This window comes from Gymnodraco acuticeps, unplaced genomic scaffold (assembly GCF_902827175.1).
Source record: "Gymnodraco acuticeps unplaced genomic scaffold, fGymAcu1.1, whole genome shotgun sequence".
Classification (NCBI taxonomy): Eukaryota; Metazoa; Chordata; class Actinopteri; order Perciformes; family Bathydraconidae; genus Gymnodraco; species Gymnodraco acuticeps.
Genome location: NW_022989789.1, coordinates 144,232 through 158,293, shown reverse-complemented (window position 1 = coordinate 158,293; position 14,062 = coordinate 144,232). Strand labels below are relative to the sequence as shown.

Here is a 14,062-nt window from a genome sequence, read left to right as displayed (position 1 = left end):
TAATACAAAAAAAGAATAGGAATCGCAATTCTTGACTTGGTATCGGAACCAAAATGTTGGTATCGTGACAACACTTGAATGTAAGTCTCCTTAGCAGGTTGCGTCTACACCTCTTTGGGTGAATCCCGACGTGTAAATGTAATCTGAATCAGAATTCCTTTAGGAGTCCCGCAGCGGGGAAATGTACAGTGTTGCAACAGAAGGTAAAAAAAGGCCATCAATATAAAAACTTAACAAGTAACATATTTAAGTGTTGAGACATTATACACGTTTTTGGACAATTTATAACATTCAAAACCGCTTTGAAGGATCATAAACGCTGTAAAACGCTTTCTCAATGCAGTCCTTTTCCCATTCACAAGCAAGAACTAGTCTGATAAAAGGAATGGTGTTTAATTCCCTTTTTGTTTCATTTTGTAATCCTGTTTTTCAGTCTCAAACACAAGCACAAGTCTACACAGACACATGTTTACACCCTCTCATCATGCCCCCCTGTTCAAACAGCGTCCCAGTGTAACGGTTAATGCCCATGTGGTATGCCTTGCTCTCTGGGAAACCCTGGAGCAGCTTGGCAGCCGCCCTGCAGCTGGCGGGGGGGGGGGGGGGGGGGCACATAGCCCGCCATGCGACGCACGAGCAGCAGGAGCTGACACCACTTCAGACTGCCTCTCTCTCCTTCCCGTTAAACACAGGCCCTTGATGTGGAGTTTTATTGTGCAGAGTAATTAAATGATGGCCATGGCGACGTCTGCCATGGAGACAAGCTTCAAATTAGGTTTATAGACCATCGCTCCACGGGGCAGAGCATACCGTCAGGAACCCTCCACCCTGTCTTTGTCCTCTGCTATCGAAACACTGTTAACAGTTGATCTGACAAAGCTGTGGCATGTTTTGATACCCGCAGCGTTTGTATGTAAAGTGCTCTCATGGATCAGCATTCCTGCAGTACAGGTGTCATTCCTTTTACAGAAGAATGCTGTCGGACTTCGTGACGTTGGTCAAGCAATATTTGTAGCACTCCAAACACACAGAGAGCTCAGTTTATGCAGAATAATTGCAGACATTTCTAAATAACTTAAACGTGTGTCTGGGCTGCCGCGATGCAACCCATACTGATGGCATGCTACATTTGCGATAGCGTTTCTTAGCGGTCCGCTTTCGGTATGCCGCTGCGGTTTTATTGGCTTATGGCACTTATAGAAGGTATGTCACTCATGTTGCACTGGCAGATGCCTGGCAGCGTGATACTGAACCCCAGAGTGCACTGCAGCAGTTGCCAGGGCGTATGTGGGAAGATACTGGAGTAGCACAGCTTAATTAAGAACATTACTTTATTGTTAAGTAAATAATACATGTGTTGTACGGAAAGATAACACAGGACACAGTATGCATGAACATATTTACATACATACATGTGCCGCCTCATATTTAGCAGGACAGCAGATACAGAATAAAACATAGATTTTAGACCGATGCATTTTGTCCGAAGCCTCGAGGATGTTCTGTATACTTCAAGTTTGACTTTTTCAGACTTTTTCTATTCTCCATGCACCTTTTGGAGTAGTGGAAGTTGTGCTGGAACTCCCCATGGCATCTAGGAAAAAGTTTGTAAGCAAGCAGGAAAGTAAAAAAGATATTCAATGACAGTAGTGGAAGTATGACTGCAACTTGACTACATTACATTACATTACATTGCATTTAGCTGACGCTTTTATCCAAAGCGACTTACCATAAGTACATTCGACCAGGAAGACACAACCTTGAAGAAAACAGAATCATAAAGTACATCAGGTTTCATAGAGCCAAACATTTCAAGTGCTACTCAACTGGCTTTAGGTAAGCCAGTCCTTTATTAGTATAAAAGTGCTTCGTTAATAGTTCTAACGCTCGAAGTGGAGTCGAAAGAGATGAGTTTTCAGTTTGCGCCGGAAGATGTGCAAGCTATCTGCCGTCCTGATGTCAATGGGGAGCTCATTCCACCATCCTGGAGCCAGGACAGCAAACCCACGTGTTTTCGCCGATGGGACTACCACTGAGAGTCCTTCCTTCATCTTTGACACTGTTGTACCCTTGAACCTAGGGCTGCTCAATTAATCGTATTTCAATCGCAATTACGATTATGGCTTGCAACGATTACGAAAACAACGTCATCGAAATAAAACGATTATTTTTTTATTATTACTGTTTTGGTGTTTCAGTTGAGTTATACTTAACGTTAAGGGTAATCAACTGTTTAAAACATACTGTTCCACTTTTTCTTCTCCAATAAATTGATGTTTTCAAAGTAAATGGATAATCGTTTTTAATAATCGTGATATCAATTATTGACCGAAATAATCGAGATTATGATTTAGCCCTAATTGAACCCCCTTTTTACAAATAGGAAGTTAAAGGGAAAGCCTCTTATACCTCATTCACACCAACGCAACTGCGGTTCAAGCTCCGTGCTAGAGCTTTTCAGGTTCAGAACCGGTTCTTCGGTTTAGCTCTGGCTCTTTTCACACCGCCCAGAGTCAGACTGGTAATGCCTCGTTGCGTCATCGTTTGCGTCATGACGTAACCGTTTGCGTGCCTGCTTCATAAAGCCAAACCGCGCGGATGAAATCAGTTGCATTCATTTCTTATGGCTCGATCTGCAGCTTTTCCGGAGTCATTTATGTGGTTTAGTTATATTCTTATAAAAAAGTGTACTCGTGTCAATAAAGGTTTTTTTAAAACACAACTGCTTCCGAGGTCGGTCTTATTTCTTAAGGTGGACTGAACCATGAGTGTGGAGTAACGTTGTATCTTTAATTTAAATGAACTGTAACCTTCACCCAGGTATGTAACAGCTGTTCTCAAATGAACAAGTGAAGTAAAGTTTAATATTTATAGTTTTATAGATTTATAATGAGTTATAATGAGAGGTGATCAACGTGAATGCTCAGGTTCCACCTTAACACGCAGACACGTTGCTTCACCATGAGCAGAAACCTTTATATATACAGTCTATGGCAGAAACACTGAAACTCTTGTTAGGTTTCTCCATCGTTGTACAAACTGGATAAAACGCGGGCTTCTTGTTGTTGTTCAGGAGTTGATCTGTCTCTGCCCCTGCCCCCGCCTCGACGTAAGCGTGACGTATGCGGTGCTTTTGCTCTAGCCGGACAATTTTTTGGTGCTTGAAACGAACCGGATTCCGGAGCTAAGAGGCTGCTCCGCTGCGGTGTGAAGAGGAAGACCCGGTGCTTTTCAAGCTCCAGCTCCGAACCGGCCCCGAAACACCGTTGGTGTGAATGAGGTATTAGATACAAGTCTCAGTGGGTCCATTTGTGAACTTGTGTATCTTCGTAAAACCGAATCAAGGCCAAACCTATTGCTGAGTTTTTTGCTGTAGGTAGGTGCACTGCTTTTCAAGAAATTCCTGTTCTGATTGTGACATGAGAACAACTGTTTCATTAGAGCGAGGCATAACTTGCACTGACTGAATACTCACTGACAGGCAGCCTCTGCTCCCCACTGAGACAGAATATGAGTCACGTCAAAGCAAGCCAGTGTAATGTGTTCCCTGGAGATGAATGCCCTTTCTGGCTGACTCCACTGCTGCCCGGCTCAATTAAAGACCACTCCATTCAAGGCATTATTGACTGTTTCAATTTAGCATTTGAAAGGACTTGGTGGAGTTTGGAGCCAGTGGATTTGTCACATCATGATGTCACCTTATAGAGAGGCGAAGTCCCTCCCTTTCCTCCATGGGACCTTATTTCAGAAAAAGTATGTATTGAAGTCAATGGAGAGAGAAAGATTATCTTTCGATCCCGTTTGAATTGTGCCACGAATTACACATATGATGTTTGTCAATTTAAAAGATAATTGTGCAAGTCAAACAAATTACAATGTGTTTTTTGTGTGAAACCGCTCAATGAACTACATCTCCCGTCTCGCTCCACACACCCAGACGGCCGTCACGTTGAAACATTTCACTCCTTCCTTTCAGAATGAGGCGGAAAGTATTAAAAGAGGTGAAAATCACTCCAAGTCTGGGCGCGTTGAGAGCTGTGCATACACACAAGGGGAGTTAGTCGGTTCCGTGAGAGCCAGCATGCGGGACCGGGACTCTGGGATTTGTAGTCTTTCTAGTTGCGTATTTTTCATAGTCTTATATTTCAACAGTTTTACGACAAACTGTGACTTTTTTTACACGGAAATGATTTTTTAAGATTGACAAACATCATATGTGTAATTCATGGCACAATTCAAACGGGATCGAAAGATACGTTTTCTCTCTCCATTGACTTCAATATATAATTTTTCCGAAATAAGGTCCCATGGGTCGGAAGTAGATGGGCGGGACTTCGCCTCTCTATACTAATGCCAGGAGGCTGACAAAGAGCTGTGATTGGGACTCAAATACTTCCGTTTGGTTTCCTAGAAATCAGTTTTCTCGGGGCATTTTTAGTCTTTTATTCCTCTCTCCTACGCCTTCCACCTATGCCTCTCCCATGCCTCATCCTCTCACTCCCCTTTCCAGCTTCTGCTTGGCATTCCCAATCGGCCTTTAGCACAGTTGGCGCCAGCTTTGATCTCCCTCGTCTGCTTTCGCCTCCTCCCTCCTTCCTCACCCCCTTTTTTTACTCTCTCATCCTCTCCCTCGGTCTCAAAGCTCCGGCTCTGACCAGGAGAACGGAAAAGACTAAGTGGGATTTCTCTGGATGAAGTGAGAGTTAAATGTAATGGCTTTACACCTTCACAGTTTGGGATAGAAATCCAGAAAAAGACGGGGAGGATTTGATTTAATCCAGCTTGAAACCGAACTGAGGATTTGGCTTTTCCCTAAGTTTTTATTCTCTACTCTTTCAAGACTTACTTTATCCCCTGTGGTTTGTATAACTTTTCCTCTTACGGGTTTGGATAGGCAGCATACAAACCAGGCCAACAGGTGTCATTTATCTTTTTCCCATGCATAATAAACCTTTGGATTGTGGAGCTGTCGGCATGTTGGAGCCACCTAATGGAGCGTGGGGAATTCAATCAGATGGATTTGAAAGAGGCTGACATTTAATGATCCTCCAAAGCCTGAACCACGCTGTGTGTGCACTTAGAAACATTTTCTCCAATCGGTGCCACCTCAGCTTCAGGGAACTGTGCGTCTGTTTTTGATTATATATGCCAACACTTTCCAATGGAAGTTGAATGAGAAGGTTGATATCACTCTACGTTAGGGTTATTGTTACGTTCCCTTGTAGATCTAGGGGTACCAAGGGAAGTAGCGACACACAAGATAGCCGGACGAGAGAAAAAGGAGAGGAAACTGAATGCTGAAGGAGTTTAAGTGAGGTTTTAATTAGTACATAAGTAAGGCGGCTCACCAGCCAAATGACAAAACAAACTTACAATAAACAGCACACAACTATGCTGGGTCTCACACAGAGACATGCTGCACACATGCAGATGAGAATCACATGATTGCTTTGCGATGAAAACAGCTATTTAAGTTCAGTTGTTTTGGTTACCTCCCCTGCTAGCTTGCACCTAGTGGGGTCAATGCTGAGCCGTTTTACTATTATCATGTGAATACAGCTTTAGGGTAGGGCTGCTCGATTATGGAAAAACCCATAATCTCGATTATTTGGGTCAATAATTGTAAATCCGATTATTCATTGACTTTGAAAACATCCATTTATTGGAGTTTTTTTTTTGAACTTTAAGTATAACTCAAAAAAAAAAAGAAGTATTTATAAAAAAATAAAAAAATAAATCGTTTTATTTCGATTACGTTGTTTTCATAATCGTTGCAAGCCATAATCGTAATCGCGATTAAAATATGATTAATTGAGCAGCCCTACTTTAGGGTAAGGCGTTAGGGTCTGTTCCTATTTAATACCTAAATGTGTGGTTTAGTAAGAGTACCCAAAAGTCCCATTCTTCAGTGCTTCACTCTCAAAATGTACAAAACTTCTTAATTTCTAAGAACAGTTTGTAATTTCTAATATCATAGCAGGTGTGTTGTAACATTTTAACACTACACACCTGTACTTACTGCCTCCAACCTGTCAGTCTGTAACCAGGGCAGAGGAAACAGTGACACCTTTGCATTCGTTGTTCCAATGTTTCCCAGAGGGTGTCGTAAAAAAGCATAACCAAACTAATGATCACTTTCGGCTTCAACATTTGTCACCCATTGGTTTAAGTTAGTCAGTAACCAGCCATACTATCCGCAGAGACATTATTTAATCGTCAACTAATTCTAGCAATTCCCAATGTGTCTTTTATTTCTTTTTCAATAAACAGGGTTGTCATTTTTCATATGCAGTCGAGTAAGCAGGGATAGGTTCCTGCACATTAGCTTAATCGTCTCTCGTGTATTCAAACATTTAATTTGTTGCCTCATTAGGAATACATCTCCCCCTTCTCTTCGATGTGACTCTCTTCACTAACCCTCCTTCCCTCCGCACCCTCTCCATTGTCCCCTCCTTTCCTCCTCCCTCGCGCCATTTCACAAAAAGCGATGAGAATCAGTCTGAGTGCAGAAGCTTTGAGAGAGGAGAGAAAAGGTCTACCTTTCCTCAATGAGCTTCAAAGAGCCGTCGCATCAGTCGTTCCTCTCACACGTTCTCTATCTCTACCCTCAGACACACTGCCTTTCCAAATCCGTCCTCTCTTTGAAAGGGTTGCACCGTCACTGCTAACGAACCCGATGAACCCACCGTCTCTCCCCCCCTCCTCTCTCGCTCTGCCTCCGTCTCACTCTCTGCAATAACGCTGTCTAGTCTCAGGTGGCTCGTCTCTCCCTTAGCCTGGCACCGACGCTAAAACGCAATCAATTCAGTCCTGGAATTGTATCACTGTGTGTGTGTGTGTGTGTGTGTGTGTGTGTGTGTGTGTGTGTGTGTGTGTGTGTGTGTGTGTGTGTGTGTGTGTGTGTGTGTGTGTGTGTGTGTGTGTGTGTGTGTGTGTGTTGTGTGGTGTGTGTGTGTGTGTGTGTGTGTGTGTGTGTGTGTGTGTGTGTGTGTGTGTGTGTGTGTGTGTAGTGTGTGGTGTCGTGTGTGGTGTGTGTGTGTGTGTGTGTGTGTGTGTGGTGTGTGTGTGTGTGTGTGTTTGTGTGTGTGTGTGTGTGTGGTGTGTGTGTGTGTGTGTGGTGTGTGTGTGTGTGTGTGTGTGTGTGTGTGGTGTGTGTGTGTGTGTGTGTGTGTGTGTGTGTGTGTGTGTGTGTGGTACAGCAGAGATCATACACTGTTCAACTTGTGACCTTAATTGTCCAGCAAATAGAGTGGTGCAGTAATGAGTCCTTAAACCCGGAGATTAGTAAGCCTTTTTACCATTTCCTGTTCCCTCGTCTCAAAGTCAGTTATGTGAAGGTGTTTGTAGTCTGAAATAAGAACACAAGATGGAGAGATTTTCACGTTTTGTTCTACGACATTAAATACAACAGGAAATACCCCACTCTTGAATATCCACAGCTTCTATGATATATATATATATATATATATAACCTCAGCTTTAATTATGAAGTCATGTGACTCTGTAGTTTCTTTACAGCATCACGCCTTTTATTTCTGCCGAGGTGGTGTTAATACGTGGAGATTATCCTGCTTAAAAAACATGTTGAATATCAATTCCACGTGATGGCCACAGAGATATGTCATCACTGCACCAGGAATCTATTAAAAGCACGTTAAATAAGATTCACATACAGTGTATGATGTGGAGAACTCAGTCAGGCTGTAATGATGCTGTCGACAGGAGTAATGACATGACTCTGACAGCAGCAGCCATGCTAATTTTAACTGGGTAAATATTCTGACTTCCAGCTGTGCGCTCGATGGAAAACCTGAAAGAAAAATCCTAATTTAGAGTCAATGGTCCGAACAAAATGTCCCCTAATGACATCCTAAATTCAGGGCTTGTCACTAAGACAGTTGATTTTCTAGACACTTTTAATATCATGGAAAGCACAACATTTATACTTTGTTACCCTCTAAGGAATGCATGTTGTGATTTCTCTTTCTGCCATTGGCTTGTTTTGCCCTCGCCACATTGAAAGGTCCTGCTGATATTTATGGTTGAAGGATTTTGTCTTAGCAGCTAAATCGTTTGTTTTTCCCTTCAATAAAATCCATCTAACTGGAGCTGGAAAAAGGGCCTTTGTGTACCCACAATCTAATTTACCCAAAGAATATGAGATTAAACATGAACCATCTGAATGTCCAGCAGGAAGCTTGTGTTTTCATAAATAAGTTTTATTTTAGAGTAGGCTTAGCAAACGAAATAAGCTAGCCTGAGGCGACTTCTCATTGATGCTCATCACATGAGACCAGAAACATTATCTACCCAGCCTGTTCCTGGACAGTTAAAGGTCTCCTATTATACTGTTTTCATCAATATATTATAGGTCTCAGATATATACAAACATGTCTCTGATTGGCTGAAACAACAAACCGATCATTGCAGCATTACCCATAATCCCCTCTGTTTCAGCCCTGTTTCCAAAGTGCTGATTCTCTGTCTGTTACTTTAGATGAAAATAAGGAGCCCCTCCCCACGCCCCTCTGAGAGACATTTGGTTACAAAGAACTCAATGGAGCTCTAGGAGGAGATTCAGGTGATAAGGGGGGGGGGGGGGGGGGGTTACCTTGGTTGCTGATTGGCTAATGGTTACACAAGACAACACATCGTTATGACATCATAAAGTGGCCAAAATATGATCAGCTTATTTTCAGACAGGTTTTTATAGAAATGAATCAAAAAGAGAGAGAATCTTTGTTCCTGAAACTTTCAGAGTCTCTTTCCACAGAGGGGACACATGTTGATGTAGAAGAGACATGAAGAAGAGGGGACACATGTTGATGTTAGAAGAGACATGGAGAAGAGGGGACACATGTTGATGTAGAAGAGACATGAAGAAGAGGGGACACATGTTGATGTAGAGAGACATGAAGAGAGGGGACACATGTTGATGTAGAAGAGAACATGAAGAAGAGGGGACACATGTTGATGTAGAAGAGAACATGAAGAAGAGGGGACACATGGTGATGTAGAAGAGACATGGAGAAGAGGGGACACATGTTGATGAGAAGAGACATGGAATGAAGAGGGGACACATGTTGATGTAGAAGAGACATGAAGAAGAGGGACACATGTTGATGTAGAAGAGACATGAAGAAGAGGGGACACATGTTGATGTAGAAGACATGAAGAAGAGGGGACACATGTTGATGTAGAAGAGACATGAAGAAGAGGGGACACATGTTGATGTAGAAGAGACATGAAGAAGAGGGACACATGTTGATGTAGAAGAGACATGAAGAAGAGGGGACACATGTTGATGTAGAAGAGACATGAAGAGAGGGGACACATGTTGATGTAGAAGAGACATGAAGAAGAGGGGACACATGTTGATGTAGAAGAGACATGAAGAAGAGGGGACACATGTTGATGTAGAAGAGACATGAAGAAGAGGGGACACATGTTGATGTAGAAGAGACATGAAGAAGAGGGGACACATGTTGATGTAGAAGAGACATGAAGAAGAGGGGACACATGTTGATGTAGAAGAGGGGACACATGTTGATGAAGAAGAGACATGAAGAAGAGGGGACACATGTTGATGTAGAAGAGACATGAAGAAGAGGGGACACATGTTGATGAGAAAGACATGAAGAAGAGGGGACACATGTTGATGTAGAAGAGACATGAAGAAGAGGGGACACATGTTGATGTAGAAGAGACATGAAGAAGAGGGGACACATGTTGATGTAGAAGAGACATGAAGAAGGGGACACATGTTGATGTAGAAGAGACATGTAGAAGAGACATGAAGAAGAGGGGACACATGTTGATGTAGAAGAGACATGAAGAAGAGGGGACACATGTTGATGTAGAAGAGACATGAAGAAGAGGGGACACATGTTGATGTAGAAGAGACATGAAGAAGAGGGGACACATGTTGATGTAGAAGAGACATGAAGAAGAGGGACACATGTTGATGTAGAAGAGACATGAAGAAGAGGGGACACATGTTGATGTAGAAGAGACATGAAGAAGAGGGGACACATGTTGATGTAGAAGAGACATGAAGAAGAGGGGACACATGTTGATGTAGAAGAGACATGAAGAAGAGGGGACACATGTAGATGTAGAAGAGACATGAAGAAGAGGGGACACCTGTTGATGTAGAAGAGACTAGAAGAAGAGGGGACACATGTTGATGTAGAAGAGACATGAAGAAGAGGGAACACATGTTGATGAAGAGACATGAAGAAGAGGGGACACATGTTGATGTAGAAGAGACATGAAGAAGAAGGGACACATGTTGATGAAGAAGAGACATGAAGAAGAGGGGACACATGTTGATGTAGAAGAGACATGTGAAAGTGGATTCTGCATAATAGGTGACCTTTAAAGATACATGGTTATTTATTTTATTAATCGCTTTCTTGTGGTTATTCTCCAGGCTCCGTTCTGGACGTGATAAAGCACATCATCTCGCGGGGCGAACACAAGTCGGGCGTCCTGGACGAGGCCAGCATCGCCACGGTGCTGAAGGAGGTTCTGGAGGGTCTGGAGTACCTGCACAAGAACGGGCAGGTCCACAGGTAACAAAACACACAGATCCAGAGGTAACAAAACCCACGGCCCGCACGCTGCCACGGTAATAAAAACCAACACAGGACTTTCTGTTAACGCTAAACTAAAGCAGAGGCTGTGCCAGACCTCACCTTGAGGTTTTATGGAGCTGAAACGGTCTCTTCTCTGGTGAGCCACTTAAAAACGTCGTAATAATAATATTGTGGCTCCCACCTTGACTATATGGGACAAGAGGAATCTGTTTTTTTATTTGTGTTTGTGTTGCTTTGTTTCTCAAGCACTGAGGCTGATTATTTATATATATATATATATATATATATATATATATATATATATATATATTAGCTGTACACTTTACGAATATAATAGTTTTTTATGGACAACTTTACCATTCAATCTCGTCCAACTGATTTTGCTGCCGTCACTCCTCGGCTCTTGGTAGTTCAGGCATTTATCAAACCTGGCAACTCCGGGCTTCCTGGCAGCTGTCAATCAAAGTCCAGTGGCTCCGCCCCAAAGTGCCAGAAACTTTTCACGCGCGTAGACAGACTCCGCGAGGCTGATACTCCCGCGAGCGAGCAAGAGGGCTGTCTCTCGCCGCTCGCGGGGGTTTAATCTGCGCGCGAGGGTCATTTTATGCGCGTGTAAAAGCACATTTTCCGCTCGTGAGTAGCTTGTTTTACACGCTAGAATATTGACCCAAATCTGACTCCATACTTTGAGCCTCTCACACTGTTAAAATCTCGAAGTTGCTTTAAAAGTGTCAGAACAGTGGTCTCTCAACTGCATTATGCTGCGTTCACAACGGACGATGCGAATATTCTCATCGCTCTAACCGCTGGAGTTTCACCGCGGCTGTCAGCTGTGTTTACTCCTGTCATTCAAACAGGATGCGCTAGAGAGGGGGCGGGGCTTATATCCATGTAAATACTGTGGTGGAAACCAACGACAAAATTAACCTATTTTACCGTGATTTAATTGTAATACACGTTTCAAAATGATGCCGAAGTAACAAAATACTGATAACGGTTAGTAAAAACCATGCTTTGACAAGTGTGCAGACAAGAAGGCAGGAGAAAAACCTTTTTAAAATGCGTGTTTTCTGAATGGAGATCGGATCGATCAGGCTAAACTAACATTGTAGCTGCTCCGTCCAAACTCACAAGGAGTTGATTAAGAGACTCGTACACACACACACACACACACACACACACACACACACACACACACACACACACACACTTTTGCATTTCAAAGTATTGCTTGTTCATACAGTTGAATGTTGGAGCTTGTTGGGGCAGACACAGTAGTGGTGGCTTAAAGCCCACTTCTGCTCCGCGCCGTCCGTTTAGATGAGCCTGGTCAGAATGATAAAAGAAGGAGTTCAAAACACCGGCATAAAAGTTATAACAATAATCTGATTTTAATGGTAAAAAACACCAATACAAGTTACAGAGTACTCTGGACTCCCAGTTCTACTGCTGTGCGATACAGGTATCGGGACCAGCCAGTCAGAAACAGGGGGCATTTTGCATGACTACACAACAGTATATATGGACATATTTTGGGGTGGAGAGCCACTTCTTATCTTCCCACCGGACCCAACTCCTTTAATTTCCCAGGGAAGGTTTCACACAAACTATTCTTTCCTAAACAATCAAACATTGTACACAGATATATTGGTATCAAACATTGTACACAGATATATTGTGCTTGGGATTATATTGGTCCCAGAAAGAACCTTGAAAAAGAACATGTGTGTGTGTGTGTTAGTGAGGGGAAGTGTATGTGTGTGTGTGTGTGCGTGCTGATAAGCGGAGGCGTATGTGTGTGTGTTGCTGATATCTGGGTCAAGGAGTTTATGTGTGTGTGCTGGAGAAGGGGGGTGTATGTGTGTGTGTTGGCGATATCTGCCTTATGGAGTGTAGGTAAGAAGGTTTATATATATATAGGATTACTTCAAAACAGTCCCAAATAATACATGTTCACTTCAATACAGTTCAAGATAATACCGGTTTACTTTAATACAGTTTAGAACAATATCTGTGTGCTTTAAGCTTCACGTTGCACTGCTGAATGATGTATGTGCAGAGTTAAGATAGATAAGACTTTATTCATCCCGAAGGAAATTGTTGAGTTGGACCCATGAAGGCTGTTTCTTCTGCTCTGAAATGGAATATATTTGTTACATATTAATAGAATTTTAGATTTGATTTCGGATTGTGTGTGTGTGTGGGGGAGGGGGGCGCAACTTCCAATAGGAGTCATTTGGGGGGGCTCTTGGGAAAAAAGGTTGGGAACCCCTGCTATATATAGTATAAGTAGAGACGTATGGAATTACACTGTTTCAATTACTGTGTTAATTAAACGGATAATACCTCTGCTGCAGCATTACAGTATCACTTTCAGCTTAATGTGACGGGGTCAGAGTCAAACCTGCCGTCTGATCCCTGCCCCATCTAAAGAGACATTAATAGAAAAATCATTTATCACTTCTGCTCTGAGGGGTGACGTGTGAAAGAGGTATTCCCTCTGCACTGAGAATCATTGATGTCGGTGTCTGCTAATGTGTAATCTGGATCATATGGGGAAGGGGTGATTGTGATTTGATTTTCGGATATCTAAAACAATAATACAAAAATGTAAGCAGTGTCAAATTAATATACAAAAATATTACTGATTCTAAATTATATATAAACAAATAATCTACTTACTCACACATCCGAAAAGGGGTGGGAAGAAGATTACACTTATTTAATCCCACCCCTTCGCCCAAAACTCAATTATTAACATATATATATTTTTTTCTTCTTTTCTTACATAAATACATTTGTTATTGAGAAACAAAAACATAAAACACACCCAGTTATGATTAAACAGTTCCATCCCTGTATCTTGTTAAAAGCATGTCCTTATACGTATTTTTAAACCGTTTTACGTTAGGACATCCCTTGGTGAGATTTAACGAGGGGGGAGAAAGTCACATGACTGCTCCATCCCGCAGAAAAGCAATTAGAGCCTCGCAGCCGAACTGTAGCCTCGACCGGAGACATTTACCACCCGAGAGAGAAGTGCTCCACCTCCACATTCACAGAGACTCAAAGCTGACAGGTGTCCTCTAAGCAGAGAGGGCAACACATCCTTTACTCAAGTAGAAGTACAGATACTCGTGTTTCAAAATACTCTGGTGAAAGTAGAAGTACTGACTAAACTTCTTTACTCAAGTAAAAGTAAAGACTTTGAAATGTACTTCAGTAAAAAGTACCCATAACTAGCAGCTGTTTTAAAGAGTACCTGACCTCCCTTTATATTAATAGAACAATAATGTCATTGTTAGCTAATGAATGTTTCCATGCTGAACAACGGCAACATGACAACGTTTCCATTGGTCCCTCTTCTTTAGAGAAGACCAGGAAATGATGGATACACGGATCGTGTTCAAATCAATAGGCACGCAATGACTCTAAAGAATAATGATCACGCCACCAAACACACA

The 14,062-nt window shown here is 42.3% G+C and overlaps 1 protein-coding gene across 1 annotated transcript in view; it reads left to right on the top strand.

Moving 5' to 3' along the window:
- Positions 1-14,062, top strand: part of LOC117549852 (serine/threonine-protein kinase OSR1-like) — a 60,112-nt gene that overhangs the window by 22,991 nt on the left and 23,059 nt on the right. The window contains exon 4 of the mRNA XM_034221952.1: positions 10,433-10,574. Within this exon, the coding sequence (XP_034077843.1) occupies positions 10,433-10,574 (142 nt within the window). The remainder of the gene's footprint in view (positions 1-10,432; positions 10,575-14,062) is intronic.